Below are 19,415 nucleotides of genomic sequence, written 5' to 3'. Positions count from 1 at the left end.
TGAAAGATTACTGAGTCCATGAACCATTATACCAATATTAGTAGCTCTCAGAAAATAGCTTGAACTGATAAAATTATTTGCACAAAACCTTTTTATTCACCTCTACAAATTAACTGCCTCCTATTATACAATTTCAGTAAAGTACTGGGTCCTGAAAGACCGGACAATAGACAAGGAAGAAGTATAGGAAATCTTACCATCTGACAAGCATAAGCCATAAGCAACACGAGTCAAAAGCCTCATTAAATATTAAAGGTTTACGTAATCAAAGAAAGGACTGTCTACTCTGATAATGTGCTTCCTCCTGCTTTGTTTTGTCAACATACTCTGGAGGGCTACCAATGGTGCTGGGCAACTCATACAACTAAATGTAACTGGATTTCTTCCATGTTAAATGGAGAATGTGAGCCAGATCAACTGTCTTCTACCAGTTCTTAAAAGAAGTGAACTTTTAAGAAAGGAAAGCAAGTCAGAAAAATATTAGCAAAATTTTGGTTATGATTTATGTAGTTGAAATGCTGAACAAATAATAAATAGATATCAGGTCTCTAAACATGTACCTGTAAATATATGTATGTATATTTAAATATACATATGTATGTATTTATATATTTATTGGGGACATATGTATGTAAATATAGGCTCTTTGGTGCATGGTCCATACCACACACAAAACTTTTGGTACCACTGCACCAGAGACCTTTAAGATTTAGAAGGGTCCAAATCTACATTCTAAGGAGCTGAGAACACTTCAAGCAGAGCACAGACAGATTTAACCTCTCCAAAACTAATTCCTCATCTATAAAACAAGCAGTTCATGATATCCACCATACACAAGATAGATAAACACCTGAATCTAGGAAGAGCACTAAAGGACACTGTCATACAACCCACTCAACCAAGGAACCCTGGTCTGAAAAAACAAGATCCAACACCCCATCCACAAGACCTCATTTCTTACCTGTGTGCCCTCACACCCTGGGGTTTCTCCATCTCTAAAATGCAGAATAAAAGCATGTGCTTTAGAGGGCTGATGGGAGTATTACATAGATAACGCATGCAAAGGCACTTCACCTAGTACCTGGTACTCAGTGACATTTATGATTTTTAGCATCTATGTTCATAACAAGATGAGGATGATAGTTTATCTGAACGGCAAGACAGACCATGAAGAGGCTCTTCATGACAAAGAATGCAACTTAAGTGAAATAAAACAGCAAAATGCTTCCAGAAGAAGACAACCTGTAGAGTTACCAGGTAAATGACTCTCCATGATGGGACTGGCACATTCCAAATCAAAACTGTGGTCACAGATTCAGTCATGAACAGCCCTGCTGCTAAAGGAAAGAGCACATAGATTGAAACAGGAACCCATCCAGTCTGTAAAATATTAACAGCTTAATAAACATCAGCTCACCATCCAAAAACACAGTATTCAAGTCAACTGAAGAGTACCAGCTAAATTAATACCAAGTTGACTCCATGAAATGCCTTGGGGGGAAAAAAAGGCTCATGGGTGATTCACTTTTATGCTGACTTCCCTATAAAAACATCTTCAACAAGAGAGGCAGGAAATTCCAGTGAGCGAAAGGGGGCAACTATATGGAAACCATCATACTGCACACTTTGCTTTTTAATTTACTTCAGTGTTTTGGTTTAAAGAAGCACATTCAGAAATTTGCTCCTTAAGAAACAAAAAGTGAGTATGCTAACGGATCTGATCCTCACACACCATCCAACCGAATTCCAGAAAAGAAAAAGCAAGCTAAAAGGCACACAACTGATATTTACTTTCCTGACACAGAAAAACACTATTAACATAGAAAATGATGTGAAAGTTTTCAAGGAGATCAAGTCATAGAGACCTTTTAAAAAATTCTGCTAGAAATAAAAGATAACTTAATTTTACCCAGTAAATTGATTTTTGAACGTAAGTCACTCCTGAATCAAGGCACAGCACCCCACTGTATGTACACATATATTGATACACGTGTATGCTTTTTCGGGATACTTTATTTTCAGTTCTGATTTTTTTCCCTGTAGTAACCTGTCGCTTCTCACCATTTCATTTGTCACTTTAACCTTATCCTCTTCTGAAACTGTCAGCTCTCCATGCTAACTACAGAATGGACAAATACCGAACACCAACTACCACCCACTAACTGGGATGTCATCACAAGTTACCTAACCCTTTCCAATCTTTGTTTGCTTAGCTGTAAAATGGAAACCATGCCATGTGTAACATGCCAAACACACAAGTAGGCCTAGCAATTCCTCACCAAATTTCCATTTTTTTGAATCAGACTTTCCAAACACAAACACACTAACAATTCAAAGCGTTTTCACTGTCAGCAAAATGCTCCACATTGGTATCACTTCTACACGAGTTCTTCAGGCATCATGGTTAACTGCCAGGTATCAAAAAGAAGGCTGGGGCTTCCCTGATGGCGCAGTGGTTGAGAGTCCGCCTGCCGATGCAGGGGACATGGGTTCGTGTCCCGGTCTGGGAGGATCCCACATGCCGCGGAGCGGCTGGGCCCGTGAGCCATGGCCGCTGAGCCTGCGCGTCCAGAGCCTGTGCTCTGCAACGGGAGAGGCCACAGCAGTGAGAGGCCCGCGTACCGAAAAAAAAAAAAAAAAGAAATATTACATACTGACCTACACAACAACATGGTAGAATCTCAAAAGCATTATGATAAGTAAAAGAAGCTAGGCACAAGACTACAGTCTGTTACTTTCCATTTATGTGACATTCTGGTAAATGGAAAACAATATAAGAGACCCAAGGTAGAACACAGATCATCAGTTGCCAGGGACCAAGGGTGGGGAGAGAGGATGACTACAAAGGGCACAGGGGGGAGTGATGGAAATGTTCTAGATCTCGACAATGGTGGTGGTTAAACTCCTATACACATTTCAAAACTGTACACTTATAAGGGTGAATTTTTAAAATTGAGAGGTTTAAGGGAGTTCTCCCTATGAATCAGTAGTTATAAAGGTCAGTTAAGTAGTCAAAGAAGGAAGATGGAGCATTGGAGATTATACGAGTTATTTTAGAAAACACATATGGAGTCACTAACAGAAAGTGAGGGGCTCAAATAGGCTCATTCGTGAACAACTGTATAACCAAAACTTTTTAAAATGTAACCGTACAAATTTAAAGGAAATCTACCTATAATCAAGAACTACAAAAGGAGTTACTCTTATAAGAAAACGTGAGAGGCAGTAATGTCTATGAGCATGTTGTTTTACAGCTAATGTTCAGTAATGATACCAAGAACCATCAGAAATACCTTCTAGATGAGATGCATATACACATTTAAATATTTGGCTATATCTGGGACAAAACAGGAGCTCACCTCCTTTTCAAGCAATCATCTACTCCTGTCAAAACCAGCCCGCACGTCTAAGAAACAACAGAACTAGAAATTCAGGCTAGGGTAACTTAAGGGTTGGAAAGGACCCTGATGAAATGTATGTCATTATTTCCTCCGCCAAAGTCATGAATCTTCTTATCTTTGGTGTCATAGGGTTGTTTTTTTTTTCCCTTCTCCTTCTGGAATGCCACCTCAGCCAGGGTGGTGCCAAGGGCAAATTCCTTTAATGCAGAAAAAGACCTGAAGAAAAACAGCAGTTGATTTACCCCTCTGTTCCACGTTCTTGGCCCTCTCCTGCCACACCTGCTGACAAGCCTCCACACTGTGGATTCAGATGCCACAAAGCAAAGCCGTTAATGCTAGCTGAACTGAAACCAAGTCCCCAGTAGAAGCTGGTGCTACGCAACAGAAGCCTTAAAGGTCAGTGTGGCAGGGCTTGGCTAGCATGAGAATGATCAACTGACCTCCTTCTGCAGACTGAAAGGAAGATAAACATAAAGGCAGACAGTCCTAAAGGTACGTTTTATCGGGAATCAAGCATCCTTGTCCCCAACTTGTGTATCCATCAAACACATGCCACATATCAAACTTGGGAGCACAGCCTCGAAACGTCCTGCATACACACACACACACACACACACACACACACAAATTCCCTTTGGTGAAATAACTGATCAAGCAGGAAACCCCACCATGGAAGCAGGTCATACAAACTTAATTCAAATTGATATTAGAAACTGGCTTATCCAAAACACGAGATTTCCTTTCCACAGAATGTAATAGGGCTTTGGAAAACACAGTCTGATTGCTAACAGCAGGGCCTGTGGTTAGCATACAAACTTGCCAACCTACCATGAAGGATGAAGCCTTCTGCTGCATGCCCTCACAACCCCAGACTGTTTGCAAAGGGCAGGAATGAAATATTCCATATGTTTTCTTTGTCAGTGACATGGCTATTGAAAGCAAGGCCATGGTAGTCTCCCTGCTGAGGGACTGGGTCAAGCTATTCATGTGTAACCAGGCAGATGTCAAGATGGTAATGGGAAAAACATCTCAAACATTTTTTTTTTTTTTTTTAAAGAAAGAGACCCAGGGTAGAAAATGCACAACTGTATCTGAAACACTCAACCAATCTAAATAGGTCCTGAGCACTCTTGCATGTTAGCTGCTACTCTGAATTTACAATTCATTTTCAAATCAGAGCTGAATCAAAACCCAGAAAAGTTTTCAAGCATTCTGAGAAAGATTTAACTGTGCTTACCAAGAATGTCATATAACTTTTGAGAAATATGAAAGATTTTAAAGAAAGGATTTTAGTTCTAAAGTTACTTCAAGGATAATAAGCTTTTCTTTATCCACAAAACACAAGCATTGGTCTCAAATGTAAAGAAAATACACAGGTATCCAATAACCAGTATAATATCATTTTCAAAGTACTTGAAACAAAAAGTTCTCCCATAATCTGCATATTGCTAGAAACAAGGTGATATGAAGAAACAAGAACTCAGCTAAACTGTCAAACCTGAGCTAATCTTATCCATCCCCAACATGGAAAGTGATGAGAAACCGTTGGGCACTCACTGGCATGAGGCTTCTTAAAGAGTTAAGCGTTGTCTCATGAAAATCCTCAGTGTTCCAAAGTCTGGAAGTAGAAAATTATTATCTAAAGATCACACTGACACTGTCTAAGGTCACGTGCCCGTTTGCTGTGAGGAGAAACAATGCGTTCCCCTATTAGGGGAGCGTCCTTCAACTTGACCAGCCATCTCAGGGAAGCAATGCCCAGTCAGAGACCAAGGCAAGAAAGCATGATTTCCTCCAAGCTCTCTCCTCTAGAGAAACTGTAACTCCCCACCACTAGGCTTTCTTGTTAGAAAGGGAGTAGCACCACCTGTAAGAAGGAATCTTGATAAAAACATATGCATTACTCTTTCTCCACCAGGATCTTTATGGTTTTCTGAATGAAAAGTCTACCAGATGAAGAGCCTTTTTTCCATTAGCACAAGGGCTCACTGTGAAGTCTCCAACAGGCTATAAACCTGATATACATTCAAAGAACCAGAGAAATAAGAGTTTAGAATTTTAAATCTAAGTGACTTAAAGGGATAACACACATAGACAATTGCTTAGTCACTCCCCAAAGAAATGAAAACATAATGTAATGGGTCCTTGCCACCACTCAAACAGGTCATGCTAAAGTTTCCTACATGTGACCCTTAAAGATAAAGTCAAGTGACCTCTTCTTGCAGATGGAAAAGACAATGTCCAAAGGGATTAAGTGATACCTTCAAGCGCACAGATTTAGGACCTCAGGGGTCTTGATTCCTTGGGCCACACTCTCAAAAATAAAACAACTTCTGAAGTCCTGTTCATAAAAATAGGTGCATAAAAAGAAGACTGGAGAGTAGATAGTGACATAAAAAGCTGGATTATGCGACCACGGACTCAAAATGACCTTGGAGAGAACAGAAGGCCAACAAGAAAAAATTTTCTTTCTTACAAAGTTAAGAAAACATTAAGATTTTAAGACAAACCCCACTAATCAAATGAAATGAACTAGCAGTAGCACAGAATGGATGAAAACTGGGATTATGATAAACTGCTAAGTATCAGTTAGTAAATCCATGTGTAATCTTTTAAAACATGATACTAAAATGTTAAATGCATTGAATACTCCTCTCTTAACTCTGATCAAATTGTATGAGAATTCTGTACATGCTTGATGTGAGATAAGGAGAGCCTGAAGAGGACCCAAGGGGCAATGATCAGATTTGGAAAATGCAAAAGCTGGATTTAGCGCCTAAAACAGAGAAGCGTGTGAACAGTCTTCAAGAACATTAAGAAACCTAAAGGTTAATCAACAGTATTTGCCTTCTCCCCCCTCACCTCCATAGGAGTTGCTAGACTTCGGGATAGAGTTCCTAAGGTGTCAGTAAGGTATTCAAGACAGAGAATAGTGCTGATTCTCTGGAGATTCTCAGGCAAAAAAGAAGCACCCTGAGATGGCTTCCACACACGGGAAGGGTGACAACGTAGATCACAGTGGTGGCAACCACAGGTCTCCTCTCTCCTGAGAAAATCTAGTCTGCCAAGCCCTTCTTGTATTATCCATACTAGTCGTATATTTTCTCTAAGGGCCTCTTAGCATGAAGCTTACCCTGTAGGGAAATGGGAAAAAGCAGAAGTTAAACAGCATCATAGCCCAGTCCCCAGAGTTTTAGAGAGAAGACTGCCAACTCGGAAGCATACCTCCTACCCTGCACTTCCCAACAAGAAAACGTGAATAAGAGTGAGATTTCTAACGGCCATCTATCTACCTCCCTAGGAAAACAGCTCTAATCAAGCTCTTCAGGGGAGCCTGGAGGTCACCACTTGCATTCAGTTATGCTGCGGCTTATACTGAGAGCTCCACATGGGCAGTCAGAGCCCGGGCGGAGTGGGCAAGTGGGATCCCAAGCAATCCTAGGTGCATTCCTCAGCCATGCTTCCCACAGAGCCAAGGGAAAGGCGCCATCTCCCTGCCAAAGTTAGGTCACTCTACTCGGGAGGGGAAATTCCCCCAGAGAAAACTTTCAAAATGTACAGGGAACAGGGAAAATCTAACTCATGATTTTTCTGGATACCACGCTCTGAAATCTGATTCAAAGAGCAAAAATATTCTGTTGCCAGTGTGCACTGAGATTTTCATTCTTTTAATGGTCAATTTTATATTTAAAACTTTGTTTAAAAAAAGGGGGGGCTGCATTCTCCTAGTGTAAAAATAGAGGGGGGAAAAAACTAGCTCAAGGGGCTTACATAACTTTTTACTTATCTTGACTCGGAATACTTAAATACAAATGAAATATGAAGGATAAAGGGTCATTAGATATCCCGTAATATATTAAATATGCTTTCCCCACACATGTTTTCTCACTAGCACAGACAACAGACCAGCCCGGGATCTAAACGTATACCCAGTCTTGGCCCAGCTGCCTCCCAAAATATCTATGGTTTACATTTCCTTACAAGGATATTCTTATATTCTTAATGGGCCAACGTGTTGCCACAGAGGCTTAGTTCAGTGCTTTTCCCATAAGATCTTTCATTACAGAAAAGCTAAGAGAACTACCAAAATATGTATTTTTTAAATGTTCATTTCTGAAGCCTACACTCTTAGATGGGCATTCCTGAACCCCAATCACTTGCATCTAAAATAAGAGATGCCAAATGCAGAATGACAATTCTTGCTGTAGATTTACTGCAGGGGCAGAGGGGGACCTGGCTGGCATGCTTTTTTGACTATTAAAATATGTAACAGTATCAAAACGTGCTTTAGAGACTAAAAACAACCACCCATTCAGAGTTTTAACTGCCTGTACATGACACAGAATATTTCTATATTTCTACAAATATATATATATTTGTATATTTCTATACAAAGTTTAATAACAAATATTTGTCTATGGGTGGGTGAATCCAGAGTATACTACTACATAATTACATCTTGCCATTTAAAGGGGGTATTTGAGTAGTAACTTGCTCAAGTCTTTAGAAAGTTGAGATGTTACTAAATGTATATGAACTATAAAATCATTTTTAAACTCAATTTTGTACTCACCCAATTTCAGACAATAGAGCCGATACCCGGCCTACAGTTTGTTCACCAAGTGTTGAGACACAAAAGAAATGTCTAGAAAGGCAGACAAATTAGTCATTGTGTAAGAGTATTGATTTGCTAAATGCCCTAGGTTTTTTTCTTCACTGACAGAATTTAAAACTAAAGCATTTTATTATCCTCAACGAATCTTTCGAAAAACTACACTTCACTGAACAAAATTGGGGACAAAGTTATCCATGTCCTTGTATATACAGGAAAACAAGCTTTGGGCATTGCCCAAAACTTGAAGGCTTCAGGAGGCAATTAAAGAACAATCTAGATAATACATTTCTAAAGACAAAATCATGAACTCTCATTTAAAAATAATTAAAAGCAAAGCTGTCTGATCAAGTTACATTAGTTACGTTTCTCAGAGTTTAAGGCACATTGGGCAGGGTTTAACCTGTAACCCAGGTATACTGATAAATATTGTGCTTTTATGGAAACTTCTATCTTTTTTTATAGAGAAAAAGTGGGAAACGGTCTTAGAAAAAATTTCAATGAGTCACTAAAGGATTCTTACAACTTCACTTGCTTGATAGTCTACACAGATTCAGAGAGATTCAAAGCAATGAGAGCCATTAGTCACCAATATGCATTATTTCCTGACAAGAAAAATGGAAATAAAAGGATAAGCACAACCAAGGAGACCAAAAACCAAAATCCAAACTTGCAGGCTGTCAGTGCTTTCCGCCATTAGAAAGATGACTAAAATAAGAATTTGAGAGATAACCTGACAGAGGCCAAGAAAACGCCCAAACTTGCCTGGATCCACCTACTAGTACAGAACTTTGATCTTCCCTAAGAGATTAAGTTGTCAAATGTTACCTTACGATTCACGTAAGAGCCAAGTGCCTGGACATTAAATGCTTGTGATACCATAACTGTCATTAGCATTTAGCTGGACTGAAAATCATAAAATATTAGTGGTTACCACAAGCCTTCAGGAGCCTCGAATGAGAATCACTGGTTTAAATCCTGGGTAGAGCTCAGACCACACCCAGCACATTGTTGCCTTCTGAGACAGGTTCCCCAAGCATACATTCCAGTGGAGGTGGACAATTGGGGAAGTTTCCTGGGTCAGGGAGGGATTTCAGGATTGAGACACCTACACTATACTTAACACAACACAGAGGGTGGGACAAACGTATGGGAAAAAAAATCGAATTAAATAGAAAGAAAACTTTTGGCAGTAAGACTTGTTTACTTCCTTGTTCTCAGGTGAAGAAGCCAAGGCCCTGAAGGGTTAAGTGTGTCACCACCTCAAGGTCACTCGTGTGATTTATTGACAGATCTGGAAACCAGTTCTCCATATTCCCAGCAGAATGCTCTTTCTTCTCTTGTTTAAAGAGAACCCAGCAGTTCACTAGTTTGTAAAATAAACGACCTGTACCTAAAGATGTTCATATATTGGCCTTGTTTAGAACAAAGTTCCCTGGTATATAACACAAATACTTCTCTAGAAAGACACACTGCAGAAAATAAGCTAACAGTGAAATTTACAGACAGTAACTTAGACATCAAAATATCAAAACTCGACCATCAGAAAAGGTATAAACATTTAGCCACTGATTACTGACCTGCCAGGGAATACAACTGACACTGGAGGAAATAAGAAAATACTTTCAAATAATACTATTAAAAGAAAGGTGCTTGGAGTCGTGAAAAAAAGTATACCTTCGGGAAGAATGTGAGATGATGCTTCCCAAAGAAGAAAAAGCAACAGATTATTTTTTAAAATCCTTCAAAGCCCCTCAGGTAACCATCATTTCTATATAGAAAGCTTGCTAACCTGCCCGTGTACAAGATACACACACCGTGAAGGCTGCAGAGATTATGACTAATTATATGGAAGTGAGGACGTTGAGTAACTTTTTGTACAGTATCCAAATTACTGAAAAAGAGTGATTTTAGTTTCCAAGTGTGAAGCCATACCAACAGGAAACAAGCGGGGCTATTCTACCCCAGCAAAGCGCCTTAGCTAGTCATGCATTCTGTAACAAGTCTCCATGGCAAATTTCCTAACACACACTTCTAAACACAAAGAACTCCTCCTCCAAGTGAGTGGCAATAAATAGGCTTGTGCAACTTCAACTAGATGGATATTCAGATACTTCTGGGATCTTTTCACGAGAGTAGTCGATCGCTATCATCACCTTGCCATCCTAAAACTGTGTAAGAATTATAAATCATAGAATGTCTGGAAGCTACAAGCAGCCTTACATAGAATCTAGTGAATCCAATGACTTCATTTTCCAAATGAAGAAACTGTCACCAAAAAAAAAAAAAGGTAGAATGACTCGCCCAAGGCCACACAATTACTCAGGGGCATGGTGAGGGCTCAGACCTACCACCCTCTCCACAAAGCCACAGAAACAGCCTTTATAATCCTAAAACTATGCACCAGACATAACCTAGCATGCGGAAATTTGTAACCCCCGTCTACAAGTCTCAAATTTTGTGACAGTAACACACAAGCCAGAGGACACACGTTCACTATCCCCTCCCCACCACCACCATGACTTCACCCCTTTCTCTCTCAATCAAGAATCTTGGAATGCAGGTGATTAAGAGGGACCTTATTAGCTCTAGCGGGGAATAAACTTGAACCCTTCTGATTAAAAATACACTTCAGAATTTTAATACTAGTCGGAGTACTTCCTTTAAAACACCTCAGGGTGAAATGTGACAAGCCAGTGCACTGTGACACAGGATCAGGAACTGCCGCTGCAAAATATAAATAAGCACTACAGGTGCAGCAAACTCTGTGAACACGGGAATCCCATCAACAACACTGAGGATTACATCTGACTCTGCCCCCAGACTCAGATAAAGCAGCTTTCAGCAGGAAATAGACACTGTTAGGCTGAACAAGTTTAAACGAGCCTAAAGGAGAAAAAGCAGGTATCCTCTCTCTGGGTTCTCAGATCTGGACAAAAAGCTAAATGCTGAGAATGCGGAGTTTGGCAATCCCGCGTGGGAATGAGGGCTGAATTCCAAGCCCCAATCCTGCCCCTCAGTGTGGCCTTAAGTCCTTATTTATTCACTGAAGCATTAAGCGCTTCCTTTGTACCGGACTCTGGACTCCAAGTTGAGTAAAATAAAATCCCTGCTCTGTCAACGAGGAGTCCCAATGTGGGATGTGTACACACCTGAGTGAGGTGAAGGTAAGACACCACTGAGGAATGACAAGAAAATAACTTCGATTAATAATTAGTCTCATCTTTTTGGCTCCAGAAATTAGACATCAGTGGATCAAAGTTTGGGAAACATGGATCTAGTTCCTTGGTGTGTACCTGTGTTCCACCAAAGCTGTGATGGGACAGCAAATCAGAAGTACTAGCAAAGAGACCTTGGGTGATTCCAAGGTGTCTTATAAGATCAACTGGAGTGGGCAGATCACAACACCCGCCCCTCTTCAACATGGCTTTTGAGATCACTGGTTTCCCAAAATGCAAATACACTGCCCTTGAAAGGCCCTTTACAAGGGCTCGTCATTATAACATATACTTTTATTTATTTATTTGCGGTACGTGGGCCTGTCACTGCTGTAGCCTCTCCCGTTGCGGAGCACAGGCTCCGGACGTGCAGGCTCAGCGGCCACGGCTCACGGGCCCAGCCGCTCCGCGGCATGTGGGATCTTCCCGGACCAGGGCACAAACCCGTGTCCCCTGCATCAGCAGGCGGACTCTCAACCACTGCGCCACCAGGGAAGCCCTATTAACATATACTTTTAAGGGTGAAATGAAGAGTGTTCAAGTGAAATAAGGAGTTATCAGGAGGTACAACTACTCTACAGGTCACGAAGGTAAAAAGAAAATATAACACATTTGCCCACCACCACAGCTCAGAAAGTGCTATGATGATGCTAGTTTAGGCAATCTGATCTGGACTGGTGCCAATTATTTATCTGTTTCCCAAGCCACGAACAGTCACTTATGTAAGGCTCAAGGTTGAGAATATAGCATTTCACTACCTTTGGTGAATTCTAAAGAAAGATGCCTGATGCTCTATAGCAAGGAGCGTGCTCTAATAAAATTAAAAATTTCTTTGTGGTTTTTAGGTACTAATGTAAAACAGCCCTCTTCCTTATAGGGCAAGTCTACACATTAAAACTCAAGGAATCTGCTAAACAAGGTCTTTTCAACTGGTCAAAATAGTAAAAGTATGCTTTTCTCTCTTGGACCTGAAAGAGGTTTCAGGGAAAGCCACCTCTCCTGAATGAATTCCCTAAAAGTATGAAGAGGTCTTGGGGAAAAAAAACAGCCCCTTCCCCTCTACCCAGTCTTCCTTCCCTTACTTCTCCCCACTCCCACACAAACTTTCCCACGTAGGGTACCTTTGTGGGCAAATTGCTCGTCACTGCAAAGTTAACTTTTTTTTACTGAAAAGTTAAATTTCACCATATTGAAGGAAAATGACTTCAAATGTGTAACTAAAACCTGAGACAAGGGGAAAAAAAAAAGAGAAGGGGGCTGGCGGCCAAAGAATGAGACAGGTTCCAAGTGGCCACAAGACTCAAAAAAACCCCACTGGCAGAGGGCAAGTAGAACACCTCCCACCAGCCACCTGGAAACAGCACCGCTCTGGCCTGCACAGAAAGGATCTCTTCACGGGGTCTGTTATTCCTTTCACACTGTCTATTTCTAAGAGGTCCCTCTCAGCAGCTGTAAGGTAAAAGGAAATTCCCTTTACCCAAGGCCTCTCAGAATCCCTTCCTCTCTCAAACAGTTCTTTCACTGCCCTTGATTTAATCTGGCCGCACAGCACAGCAAGGCAGGACAGGAGCATACACCAAACCCTGCACGCAGTTACCCTATTCTTTCTCTACTGGTGCCATCTGCCAACACCACAGCCAACACCTATTTCAGAGTCTTCGTTTCTAAAGCGAATGTCTAAAGCTCTCCGTCCCCGTTTGTGGAGGGGGGTTTTGGAAGTCAGAACCATCTGAGTGACTTTCCCAACCTCAGGCAGCTCAAAAGAAAAGTTCTACTGGTTAAGGAACAGCAGAAAACTGCTCCCTTTTGGGACAGGCAGAGCTTATGCTCTGGAACTTTCATTTTCCTCCAATATCCTGTACTTCAGGTCAGCATTCCTTCTTTAAAAGGCCTTGCTGGGTAAAAGTATTTCACCCAGAGAAACCTGCAATTTCCCCCCCTCCCTTCTCCGTTGTTTTCGCCCGGTTTCCCTGCGAGCTCCAGAACCCCAGGCGTTTGCTGGTGAGTCCGGAGTGGAACTGGACTGAGGTGCCAGGTCGCTCCCACCCCTGCCCCCCGCCCCGGACAGGGCCAAATGGGAAGGCCATTCGCCCTGACTGCGGTACAGGTGTTTTCTTCTCCCCACATGCTGGAACCCAGAAGGCTCCAGGTGCTTCCCCACGAAAATTGCCTCGGTCTCAGACTCAGGCCAAGTTCTAGCCGCCCTCACCCCTGCCGCCTGCAAAACTCTTGCCAGCTGAGCAGGGGCCCGCGGGAGAAGAGAAAGTCGCGTGAAAAGGCTGCCAGGGGCAAGTGTTTCCAGATTCCTCCTTCCTCCTCGGCCCCACACGCACTTGGGAGTTGGGGGAGGGTGGTGGTGATCGTGCCCGAAAAGTCTGGTAAAAAGAGCTACACGGGTCTCGGACCCGGACTGGCAAAGCTTGTGAAGCTCGCGGCGCTGGAGCGGGTGCCAAGGAGGTGACGGCGCCCCCCTCCTCGGGACACTGGGGATGGAGTGGGATCTGCCACTGGCTCCGCCCCCCGGAACCCCCTCCGGCGCCCCCTCCGCCTGCACTCACAGCGCTTGGGTGAAGGCGCTGAGCCCCTCGGGCACGGCCGTCAGCCCCTTCCCGGAGCAGTCCACCCGACGGTCGCCGTCGCAGCTGCAGGGCGCCGCGCAGAGAGGCGGCGCCGCGCCGCTGGGCTCGGCCGAGCCGCGCAGCCCCAGGGCGAGGAAGCAGAGCAGCCCCACCGGGCCCGGCATTGCTGCGGCCGCCTCCAGCGCCGGCCTCTCCCGTGGCGCCGCGCCTTCGGCGCGCCTCTGGCGCCCTCCGACGCCCCCCGCCGCCCTGGGCGGCAGGCCTGCGGGCTGGGCCGGGGGCTCTCCTCTCTCTGCAGTCGCGGGGGCTCGGCCCCTTCAACAGTCCGCGGCAGCAGCAGCGCAGGGACGCGGCGCTCCGGAGTTTCGCCCTACCCGCTGCTCCATGGAAGCGCAGAAGCAGCCCCGTTCCTCCAGCGGCTCAGGCCAGCCGGCCGGGCCGGGCGCAGCTGCAGGGGCCGCGCTCTGCCATCGCACCCGCCTCCCGGTCCCCGGCCTCCCGCCGCAGCCGCTCTTCAAGGTTGAGGAGCGCAGCCTTCAGCCATGCCGGCCCCTCGCCACAGTCCCCCGCCCGGCTCTCGCACAAACACCCGGGCTCTTTCTCGCTCTCTCGCAGCCGGAGCTCAATCTCCTCCCGTCCTTTTCCCTTCTAGGGTTGCATGCTCGGGTTCCCAAGCCCCCAGCCGCTGGGTTATGCAAATCACTTAGGTACATGCAAAACTAACCCGTCTCCCGGAGCGCCATTGGCCGGGGGAGGTCTCGAGCTCATTACTATGCAAAGAGAGGAGCCGCCATTGGCCGAGAGTGGGACCAGAGGGGCGTGGTAATCGGGCGTGAGTGACAAGGTGGTGGTGATGGTGGTGGTTCGCGGCAAAACTCCCTGCCTTGGCTCGATTTGCGTGGCAGGTTGTGGATCGAAGGTGGAAGCATCCGAAGACTTAGAATCTGGGTTTTCCCTCCCCCACTCGTCGTCTTCTCTCTGCAGAAATTGGATCTCCTAAATTGGATGACCTGAAAAGTAGAACTTGCCTCCAGCATTCAGTTAAGTTTCAAATGACTCTCCACTGTTCCAAATGGCGAGGACTTTGGGAGCTGTGCAAATGGAAGAAAGATTTTGAAGAGGAGAGAAAAGGTTTCTCTTAATCTGACATAAATATTTGAGTTTTAGCTATATACTAAATTAAAACTCTGTACCCCCCATCCCCCAAGCGCCTCTCACTTCAACTGACATCTTTATATCTACCTTGATATGCACTTGATAGCTAAGTCTTAGCAATTAGCCATCCACCATACAGAGTTTTGGTGACCGCAACTCAGATCGCTTTCTCATCTACTTTAAAATCCTAGAACACAGGAATCTTGTTAGGGTCAAAGGAGGTGATGTTTCTGAACACTGGGCAATTTCTCCAGACAGCTTTTGCTGTCATTTGAGTTCTAGGTAACTACCCTTGAGAAGCCAGCAGCAACTTTAGTGTTAGGTAATTATCAGCATTCCTTCCTCTTCTGGACTTTTGTGGCTTAATAGACCCCACGTTATTGTTATCATTGTTTGTACCAAATACTGCTTTATGGGCACCTCCTTTCTTGCTTTCCACTGTGCCTTTGGGTTATTTTACTCTATTTTGAAGACACTGCCACGAATACTTTAAATTAAGGCAGGCTGGGTTAAAAATGTCACTGTCATCAAGTTGATTACTCATGTCATGTAAGTAAAATTAAAGAAAACGGAAATAAGTTGATGCAGACCCAAGGAGTTTAAAATGAAAATTTTCCATCATATTTACATTCAGGAGTTTATTTTAAAAATAATGCCCAGTTGGGCACATGACTAACATACAATAAATTTATCCACACGCTTGAGAGTCAAATAAATACAGATATGCCTTGACTTTAAGTTTTAGGAATGACCTATTTGCTCTAATTGTAAGTTCGAAAGAGAAATTAAAGGTAGGTGGACAACCCTACCTTTTATAGATAAGAAATCTGAAGCTTGCAGATGCTGTGCTCTGCCCAAGATCATCACAGAACAGCTCCTGGGCTCCTGGTTCCTTGTATGTTGCCCTTGGAGGCTTCCCTAAATTGGTTTCCATTGTCTAAATCGTTTCCATTATTTTCTAGCAACTCTCATGAGCAAGTGAAGAGAAAATTGTTAATTTCATTTCTTTATTTGATTCCTTTAATGTCTCTCTTTCGTAACAACACTGGAAGATGACAGAATTTCTCTTGCCAAGGTATCACTATCTTCTGCTGTTTTTTTTATAACAATTATATATTATACTGATTGACTTTAATTTGTCCAAATAATTCATTTCCTTTCTTTTAAAGTAGTGGTTTTTAAACTTTAGTTAGCATAAGAATCACATGCAAAGCTTGATTAAAACTGCAAAGTGTCTTAAAAGCCTTAGAGCCTCGAAATCAGCATTTTGATACATGTCAAGTGAAAGTGAGACAGGTGGTCCTTGAACCACACTTCGAGAACTTTATTCTTTGCTTCCAAGGAATAAGATCTTAGGGCTGGCAACTTAGATGAAAGGAGAGATTTGGATTGTGGAAAAAGGAGAGATGTACATTTTATTGCAGAATAAATTCCTATTATCTAGGAGATGAAGAAGGTAAGAAAGGAGGATTCAAATTGGCAGCTTGTCCAAGATGACAAAATATCAGGAACAAAGGACTTGGGCAGAGAAAAAAAGAGGTAAGATATGCTAAAGTTTTAGTATTTCTGGTAGTTGCTACATTATATATGTTTTGCTTTAAAGAAAAACTAGCCAATTAGTCTTCACTTCTTGGATAAGATGCCCCAAGAGAGGAAAAAAAACGCTGATTTTTAAGATACTATCCCAGACAACTAGAGAAAAATGATCAGCTCTTACATAACCCTTAAGGACCTAGAAAGATATCTGGATGAACCAAAATTTGATGGCAAACAAGTAATAAACTTAGTAGAGACTCTGCCTCCAGACTGGTTCCTCCTTCTAGTTTTTCATGGCCATGGATGAGTAAATGGATAGCATCCACAGGCTGGATAAGAGGAAGCGGAGCCTAGCTACAGTGCCTCTGCATTGCAGGGTACTTTTGGGCAACAAAGGAGGCACACCCTTCGAGTGATGTTCACCTTGGGGCTTTTGTGCAAAGGGCACAGGGCATGTTGACTCAGGGACAAGCTGGATTTTGTCCAACTCACACCCTCACCCAGACATTCTTATAAATATAGAGCCTACACAAGTGTATGAAGAAGCCATACCTGCAAGCTGCTCCATTAAGGAAACAAAACCTGGGAGATCGTGAAGTTTCTTCAGTAGTGCTGTAATAACTGGATTATAAGTCCTCGAATGTACAGAATTTCACCTTTTATAAAGTAACTCCAATTTACAATAGAACAAAAATCTGAGTTCACGGCAATCAGCTTAAGAAATAGAATGTTACAAATGTAGTTGAAGTTCCCTTTGTACGTCTCCCCAATCATATTCCTTTCCTTCTTTCTCTCTCTGGGAAGTAAGACCTTTCCTAAACTCCATAATTAATGCCCGTGCATATTTTCATGCTTTTTGTATGGGTGCATCCCTAAACAATATATATTATTGTTTTGCATATATAAAGAATATCAATCTGTATTCTTTTGCAACTTGGTTTCTTCATTCAGCCTGTGAGCTTTATCCATGTTCATGAAATATGTGCTATTGTTAATTCATTTTCCTTACTACATAGTATTCTGTTTAAAGAATATACTCAGTATTTATCCATTCTATGAATATGAAACTTATTTGTATTTTTTCTAATAACGCTATCATGAATATTCTTGTACATGTCTCCCTTATATATGCCAAGAGATTCTCTAAAAGGTATTTCCTTTATACACGTGTGTGTGTGTGTCTCGGAGTGGAATGGCCAGGTCATAGACTATGTGCACTCACTGCTATTGGATGTCAAATTGCTTTCAAAAGCGACTGTACTTATTTGTGCTTCCTTCAGCAGAAAGTAAGAAACCCCATTACCCTACATCCTACCAATACCAATATTGTGAGACTTAAATATTTGTGAATCTGATGCACCTGGAATGAAATCAAAGTGTAGTTGAAATTTGAATTTCCCTGATTACAACTGCATATTCTCATGTATTTACTGGGCATTTAGTGTGCTCTGCTATGCATTGCCTATTCATTTCCTCTGCCTGTTTGTTTTCTGTTGGGTTGTTTATATTTGTTTTTCTTGTTTAGGGCCAGATAGTAAAATTTGGAGTTTTGTGGACCACATAGTCTCTGTCATAACTATTCAACTCTGCCATTGTAGCAAGAAATAAATGATACATAAACAAATAGATGTGGCTGTGTTCCAATAAAACTTTTTTTGGCAAAAACACATGTTGGACTAGTTCTGGCCCGTGGGCCATATAGTTTCCCACCCGTTTTATAGGTGCTAATCCTTTATTGAAATCTAATTATTCTTTGAAAACCATTTGTAGGATTATGTAAAATTCAGAAAGACATGCCTCAAAGGTAACCATCTTTCCTTGCATGTTGACATCAAGCACTTTTAAACTTCTGGTCTCCATGGTGAGCTCATGCTGAAGATTATACTGCAGAATAAGCCCCAAAGAATCTGTTGCAAGCTTAAACACGCCTCTCTTTCTAGAATGAATGGTGTCGAAGTTATCCTGGGCACTTAGGGTTTATCATACCTCCCATCCAAAAGACACCCCAAATATTTGACCTGATGCAATCACATGACCGGTGAATAATAGCTATTGAGTTTATGAAAGCATCCATGCCAAACCCGCCACCTCAAGTTAGAAGCCATACACATATATTAAAAATACGTATGTATCTATATATATACATACATATATATGGGTATTTGTATGTACATATACATACATAAACATTTCAAAACATAATAGGTTCAGGAAATAAAGAAAGAATATCAAGTCTAATCCCTATCCATCAGACATCTGATATGTATCTACTCTAGCAACTGAGTCCTCAAGATAAATGCTCTTGTTTCTGTGCTCTGATGCCTCCACATTTGCATCTGGGGCTTTGGGCTGGAGGAGCTCCCACAATGGGCCCAGAAGCTTGCAGTCTTAGTGTTTCACTCACTTGTCCTTTTCTTCTGACTCTCAGTGTCTGTACAGTGGTCCTATTTTGCACAGGAGATAGCATCTATTTTTTAGGGATAATTTAACATAACAATGATTATTTTGAAGCACACAAAAAAATAACAATATGGAGTTGTTGAAAAATTAAAAATATCTTTTAAGCTACACAAGTGGTCAAGTTTGGGCTTCTGGGCCCTCTTTCCTCTGCCATCTGTGTAGAACTGATGGACCTTTGGGATGTGAGGACTGACAGTGAGGCTTCTGGTGTGACTGGCTGAAGGCCATTCTTAAAGCCAGACCTTTTCAAAACATGATCCAAAATTTCTTAGTTTCCTGACCTGGTCAAATATCCTGTGGTCAGATGTCCTTTTCAGTACTTCTGAAGACCCATATTGACCCCAAACTTCAAAACATTAGGACAAATACCAGAAATATTTTCCTATACATAATATTCCTAATACATATTCCTAATCCTTTCTAAATCTGATTTTATTTTCCCAATCTTTCCATT

General features: G+C 42.2%; 1 protein-coding gene across 1 annotated transcript in view; it reads right to left on the bottom strand.

The window, feature by feature from the left end:
- Nucleotides 1-14,515, bottom strand: part of LGR4 (leucine rich repeat containing G protein-coupled receptor 4) — a 101,648-nt gene extending 87,133 nt beyond the window's left edge. Inside the window, exon 1 of the mRNA XM_067749562.1 lies at nt 13,790-14,515. Coding sequence (XP_067605663.1) covers nt 13,790-13,974 — 185 coding nt within the window. The 5' untranslated portion in view covers nt 13,975-14,515. The remainder of the gene's footprint in view (nt 1-13,789) is intronic.
- Nucleotides 14,516-19,415: the final 4,900 nt, after the last annotated feature.

The sequence above is a fragment of the Pseudorca crassidens genome, chromosome 9 (assembly GCF_039906515.1).
Source record: "Pseudorca crassidens isolate mPseCra1 chromosome 9, mPseCra1.hap1, whole genome shotgun sequence".
Classification (NCBI taxonomy): domain Eukaryota; kingdom Metazoa; phylum Chordata; class Mammalia; order Artiodactyla; family Delphinidae; genus Pseudorca; species Pseudorca crassidens.
This window is presented reverse-complemented; position numbering and strand designations above follow the sequence as displayed.